General features: G+C 48.1%; 1 protein-coding gene across 1 annotated transcript in view; it reads left to right on the top strand.

Annotated features, from left to right (window-relative positions):
- Positions 1-2,728: 2,728 nt before the first annotated feature.
- Gipc2 (GIPC PDZ domain containing family, member 2) overlaps positions 2,729-7,169 on the top strand; it is a 79,317-nt gene continuing 74,876 nt past the window's right edge. The window contains exon 1 of the mRNA NM_001037210.1: positions 2,729-2,986. Within this exon, the coding sequence (NP_001032287.1) occupies positions 2,747-2,986 (240 nt within the window). The 5' untranslated portion in view covers positions 2,729-2,746. The remainder of the gene's footprint in view (positions 2,987-7,169) is intronic.

The raw sequence follows: 7,169 nt of genomic DNA, 5'->3' as shown, positions 1-7,169 counted from the left end.
ACAAACCCAGAAATCATCTACTCTCTGCTTCCCTTGGACCGGTATTACAAACTTCTGCCTCTCTGCCCCTGCTTTTACATGGCCGCTGGGACTAGAACATGGGTCTTCATGATTATACAGCAAGCACTACCAACAGCTAGCTCTTCAGTACCCATGTTACTTTTTAAAGTGACAAAAACCATACAACAACCACAAAAAATTCAAATTATCCTAAGGAAACTGCAAAAAATTCAGATTATCCTAAGGAAATCACAGACTCCTCTCTCCTCACCCCATCCCTCAGAACATCTACTAACTGTACCTGGAGAAACATGAACTTCCCAGGACTGGCTTTACAGGAGAGGTGAAGGGTGATGAAAAACTTCCTTTGATGACTCAAGGATGTCTTGACTTGGACCGCCGTCATGTTGGGTCTATTTGCTTTAGTTGAGAATAGAGAGAGGACGTATTCACCAGGAAGAATGAGGTCAGTGTGGCAATCTGAGAGTATCCATTTCCTTCCCATGGGACTGAACTGCAGGTCACGTACTTTGGCTAACAGTATCTGTGAAATGGAGGGTTAGTGCAGTCTCTCGGAGAACACTGGGATGGGGTGGGGAGGGCTGAATAAGTCTGGAGAGACCTGAAAAGCAGCACCTCAAGGAAGTGGAGGTGGGGCAGGGTCAAGAGGTAAGAGAGTTGAAAAGACCAGCACAGACCACTTAAAGCTCCAGGTGATGGACCGAAAAGAGTTAATTGCATTAGGTGATTGACACATGGCTGACTGTACCCAGAACGTGGAGCGCAGTCCTCTCACATGTAAGCTAACAGCAAATGCTTCTTTGTAAAAAATGCAGACCCCCGGGAAACAGCGAGGGTGAGAGACTTGGGAATGATATGGTGCTGTCCATCAGCGGCCCCAGGGACTGAGGGAGAAATCAATAGGTAACTTAAAAGTAGACAGCCTTCGGCTAGGGAGATAGCTCTGTGGGTAAAGACTGGTCACTCAAGTGTGGGTGCTGACCTCTTATAAACCTGATACAGTAGCACACATGTCTGCAATCACAGCATGTCTACCCTGCAATGGGAGGTGGAGACAGGAGAAATCCCAGAAACACTTGGGCCAAATGCCCTGGCGAGCACAGCAGCATCCATGACACCTTGTCTCAAGCAGGGTGACAGGGAGGACTTAGACCAAGGTTGTTCTCTGAGCTCCACATACGCACTACCCAGATACAGCACTCGAGAGTGCACACACATACACACATACACATATGCACATATACATGTATATATACTACATACACATGCACATACATATACACACATGCATATATACACACATGCATGCACATATATACTACATATACACACATGCATATATACACACATGCATGCACATATATACTACATGTACATACACACATATATACACACTACATGAATGTACATATATACTCATGTAATGTACATACATATACACACATGCATGCATACACACACACACACACACACACACACACACACACACACTACCCCCGCCACCTTTTCTTAAAGAGAGCCTAGAGTGGAGAAATTAGATGGTTTCAGATGAAAGATTGCTTCAGAGCTTATAGAAGTGAGGTGGCTAGAGTTTCTGATGCGGCATGGGGAACAGAGGGCACACACATCTCAGTGAATGTCTTCAGCTCTTTGAAGAACAGGACAGAGTTTCTCTTAGGATGTGAAACAATGGACTGAGGAGTGTTGAAAACCTAGGGGAGAAAGTGGGCCTCCCAAAAGGAGCCTGTCACAGAGAGGTACTGCGAGAATGGCTGAGGTACTTGACTTGACACTTGCAGAGGGAGAGAGCTCATTGCAGAGAGGGCAAGTTCGAGGAAGGATGGCTTCTACATAGGTTCCTATGGACAAAGTCTCTGGCTGGGGTTACCCAAATGTGGCTGAATGCTGCCTCTACTACAATGGTTTTTAGGTTAGCACACAAAGTTATGAGTTTGGTTATGGCATTTTCACACGTACAGGTCACTGTCGTCTGTTTCTGTGTCTCCTCCCCCACTGTTCTCCCTGGACCACCTTCCCCTGTCTACTTTCCTGTCTTATGGATTCTGTAACCTCCCACAGTTCCCTTTCTTTTTTTTGCATGTTCCCCGACACATGTAATCTACACATGAGAAGAAAAACAGGCAACAGTCTTCTTTTTGAGCCCGGCCTACTCTGTTTAACATAGTAATGTCCTCTTTCCATCTTTTCATTTCCCTGCAGATATTATAGTTGAGGGCCTTTCATCGTGGGTGTGTGTGAAGTGGGCTCACTCTGTAGGCCAGGCGAGTCTTCTAATCCTTGCAAGCATCCTGTCCCAGCCTTAACAGTGCTGGAATCACTGGCCTCAACCACCACACCCAGTTGAGCGCCCAGATTGTGAAAGGGAAAGCAAGGCTGACGTGAGAGACCTTTGTTAGCATCCCGGTCCCTTCATGGAAATCAATTCCTTTCACTCAGAGGAGGCTTGGGTTGACCCGGTAAGCTTGAGTCTAGAAGGGAGCTGACCCATTGTGCACAGCTTTCCTTCTGCCTGAGCAGGTAGCAGCCCGGCTCAGGTGCCCTGTCCTTCACAGGGAGGGGACCTGAAACCCGCGCCGCTAGGCGGAAGCGCTGCTGCCATTGGCCAAGCAGCCACTGTCACCTGCGCGGAGCCAGGCCCCCGAGCGCAAAGTCCGCTGTCCGAGGCCAGGGAGAGCCTGGTGGTCCACACCCTCGGATCTGCAAGATGCCGCTTGGGCTGCGTGGGAAGAAGAAGGCTGCCAAGTCCAAGGAGACCGCGAGGCTGGTGGAGGGCGAGAGGTCCGGTGGCAGCCAGGGTGTCCCCGGACCCCCAGCTCCGGCACGGAGGCTGGTGTTCCACGCACAGCTGGCGCACGGCAGCGCCACGGGCCGAGTGGAGGACTTCTCCAGCATCAGCGAGCTCTACGCCAAGATCGCAGGGGTGTTTGAGATCGCGCCGTCCGAGGTAAGCGCAGGGGGCACAGTCTGTTCGCCACCCAAGCCTGCGGCGCAGCACTTCCCGAGCCTCAAGTAGCCTGCTGGTGCTGGGTGGAGTCGGTCCCCAGAGCATCGGAGGGAAGAGTGTGTGGTGGTGGAAAGGCCAGTCCCGGGACCGGATGAAACTATCCGCTCAGATCCGGCTTGTGGGTCATTGGGGTCAAGGCGACTAGGCTTTCTTTTGTTAGGGAGTCTGCTGTAGACGTGCTCAGGTCTGGTCGTTCAGGATAGGATGTGCGCCAGCACCTTCCGGGACTCAGATCTGTTGCGACGAATGAATGCCTTCCACAGGACTTGGACTTTACTCTTAGGCTTTCTGTCAGAGAGCTGCATTGGGAGTCTAACCAGAGTTAAAGAGAAGGGGGAAAGTGTAAAGGGGAAGGACTTCCTGGTGGGTGCAACCTGAAGCCTACTTTGCTCACCCCTGGATGGCTCCAGGAAGAACTGCTTTGGTGATAATATATAAGAAATTTAAAACATGGGTTGTTATTCCAAGGGAAGGAACTCAGAAAATCATAGCAAACTATCTGACTAGCAAACGCAGCTTTCACGGAAGAGCTCAGCTACATTTTCCCAAGGTATCTTTGAAAAGAGACCAAGAAATGTAAGTAGATTGATAATATGATGCCTGAAACTGGAGTTGCCATAGGTCCTATCTTAGACGCATTAGTCTGTGAGGATTTTTGTGGGCCCTCGGCGCTTACACCGGTGTGAAGTAAATGTTTTAGAGCTGCAGTAAAAGCCGAAGACTCCGGAGTTCAAATCCCTGAACTCATCAGAAAAAACACACGGTGGTAACCCCAGCCTAGGGACAGGCTTGAACCAGCCTAGTCTACTCTGTATGTTTCAGGATTGTGAGAGAAGTTGTCTCAAACAAGCAAACAAACAAACACGGAGTCTAAGAAGCAATGTTCAGGACTCTGGCATTCCTACTCAGTGTCCCCCTGGCCTCTACAAGCAGTTGCACACATGAAAACGTTTTGTTCATTTTTGTGTGAGTGTGCGTGCTATTGCCAGGGCACACGAAATGTGCGTGTGTGCACACAAATGCATGGATATACGCACCGTCTCTTTTGGAGCTCAGGCTTTTGCCGTGGGCTTTCAGAACTGTAGATAGCAACTTCTTCTCAGAGCGGGCCTACGTACATCTGTTTTTTATTAATTTTTTGAGGGTTAAAAACATTGTCTTATGTGGGTGAGTGTTTTGTTTACACGTGTCTGTACAGACTCATCCCCTAGAAGTGGGATTACAGAGGGTGGTTAGCAGCCATGTGGGTGCTGGGAATCACACCAGAGCTGTCTGGAAGATCGGTCAGCACTCCTAACCATTGACCCATCTTTCCAACCCCAAGAAAGGAGTTTTAAAAGTGCTAGCCTTTGTTCTTTCAGGGTTCCCAGGCTCTAAGGACAAATCACAAGTCTTTTTGTGGATCATTTATTTTTAGTGTAGGATTGCCGTAACACGGTGTTTGTATAGGAGTGTTCAATTGAAGAGGAACTTTTAGAGTAACACTCGACTTTCACCGTCTCCAGGTGAGGTAGGTGGCAGGCTAACCAGATGTGGTTGACTGTGGAGCCACCAACATGCAGTAGCTGGGTAGCCTTGGCTAAGGTTGACTTCTGTCAGCATCAGCCACCTATCGGGCAGAGATAAAGGTTATCTCCCAACAAGGCTGTCCTTCAGACTGGAGGCGTCTGTATGTAAACCCAACAGGTTACACTGGATACGGTCAGGACTCTGAAAACTGTAATTAATACCACGGATATGGGCCAGGGAAACAAATGGCTGACCTGCAAAAGGCTGGACCTTGACCAAGGTCAGGTAGCTTGGTGGAAGAAAAGCAAGGCTGCTGTTTATACTCAAATTCTCTGGTTTCCAAGCTAGCAAGAGCCTTCGTGTAATACTGGGGAGCTTTAAACTCTCTTCTGTAACCGGGGACTGACTCCAGACTTAGTCTTTTTCATGGACAGCTTTCCTTATTGTGTGTGCATAAAGGATTCTGAGCTAAAGATACATGATTTTATCCAATATACTTAGCCCCTAAGAAGTGTTACTGTGTTCTTGCTTCGCACAGACGGAACCAGGGCTTTGAGGTTCAGATTCAAAATCATACATTGTTGCAGGATATTTGATCACACTGTGAACCCCAAGACTGTGTTTTAACTGAAAAAAAAAAACCTATTTCTAGCTGTGGTGGGGCTCAGCCTTAGCATACACTTTTAATCCCTCTGGCTGGAATACAGTCAGGCCCTGAGTACACTCCTTCAATCCCAAACAATGAAGGTAAAGTTAGTTTGTAGAAAGAAGCAGCCATGTTTGAAAGTGATACCTAATTGAGTGACAGACAAGGTGACAAATAAGAGAAAGATTTGACAGAATAGGATACGCCTACCTCTCTTCCCATAGGAAGAGAGAGGAAGGGGAAGCTACTTAAGAAGCAGTGCAGAGAATTAAATTCACATTTAGGACACGTGGTAAATGGCAGAGCCTCCGTGTAAGCCCCTTTTTCCCCTGACTCCAAATTCCTCAAAGCTACATTGCTAACTCGTTTTTCCAGTTCTTTAATAATAGCTTGGTAGCTCTGTTGAGTGTTTTTGGTTTCCAGCACATTGGCTTACCAGATAAAATTCTGAGATATTAATGAGCATAAGGTGTTTTGATGTGTAAAAGTCCATACGATAGTTTTTGTAGCGATGGTATGCTTGTGTGGATGATCAACCTCTGTTTTCCGGATGGATTATGAAACGTTAAGAGTGGGCGAGATGGCTCAGTGGTTAAAGGCGCTTGCTGCCAAAGCTGACCACGTGAGTTCTAGCCTCAGAGCCTACTTGATGGAAGGAGAAGAGACTCTTGGAAGTTCTTCTCTGACCACTACACTTGTATGCGCAGGTCAAAGTACTGGTCACCTGCTCCTCCCAGGGAAGTTACTGACTGTCGAGGGCTGCTGAGAGAGAGAGAGAGAGAGAGAGAGAGAGAGAGAGAGAGAGAGAGAGAGAGAGCGCCATGTCTTCAGTGGTGTAGGCACTGGGGAGGTGCCACAGTCCAGTAGATTAGCTCCACACCCAAGATCATGAAGGCAGCCCTAGGTAAACACAAAAAAACCAATATGGAAATGTGAGGGAGAGTCGTTGGCAAGAGGTGTGTTGCAGGTAAAAAAAAAAAAAAATGGTTTCTTTTATCCTGAGCTAGCACCGGCACTGGACGTTGGGCCACTCGGCATCTGCGGGATATTTTCATCTCAGTCAGCAAAGCGTCTCACCCGCTAAGCTCCATCCCATCTCACACTGCCGATGGCTGCTCTCTGAGCCCAGCAGCAATCTCTCGACCCATCTAGTTCCCAAGGCAGGTCGCTGCCATGCCAGTTTCATACAGAGACTGTCTATCTCTTACCGTGGACTCAATTAAGTCACCACATGAAAGAACCCAGCACACAATAACCTCTGATCCAATTACTAAGATATAATTTGCCCATCTATACACACACCCATCCCTTAAAAATAGCCATAACAACCTGTATCTATGCGGAGAAGAACTTAACATCTGCCACCATATTCTCCCAGCTCCTCTTCCTCACTCCCGCTCCTTTTCTTCTTTCTAAAACGTTTCTCCCACCCATCCTTCCTTCTCATCCAATGACAGGCCTCGTTCTATCCAGTACCTACAGAGGCATGGCTTGGCAGGGGCTAGAGGAGAGTAAAAGGGCATGGGAGGAGAGTTTGACCAGATTACAGCATACACATGTATGAAATCATCAGATAACACAGTACTCACCACTGCAGAGAGTAAACCTCTTAGGAGCGGACCCTGAGGCTGAAGTTGCTTAATGAAATCAAAGACACATCACACAGTTCTTCTGTAACCACCACTCCCATTGTGTGCACTCCCCACAGGGTACTAAGGAAAGGACAAACAAAACCAAGCCTTCAGATGTCTTAGGAAGCTAACGATGGTGGTCCATACCTGTTACCCTTGCACTCTGAACCTGAGGCACTAGGATCACGACTTTGAGGCCAGGCTAGGCTAAGAGCAAATCTGAACCCAGCTTGAGCTATATACATGGCAAGAGCCTGTCAGGGTGGGGTGGGAGAGAGGAGAGAGAGAGGGAGGGAGAGAGGGAGGGACGGGGGGGGGGGAGAGAGAGAGAGAGAGA

This window comes from Rattus norvegicus, chromosome 2 (genome assembly GCF_021556685.1).
Source record: "Rattus norvegicus strain SHRSP/BbbUtx chromosome 2, alternate assembly SHRSP_T2T, whole genome shotgun sequence".
Classification (NCBI taxonomy): domain Eukaryota; kingdom Metazoa; phylum Chordata; class Mammalia; order Rodentia; family Muridae; genus Rattus; species Rattus norvegicus.
Note: the sequence above shows the minus strand (reverse complement) of the source record. Positions and strands in the feature narration are given on the sequence as shown.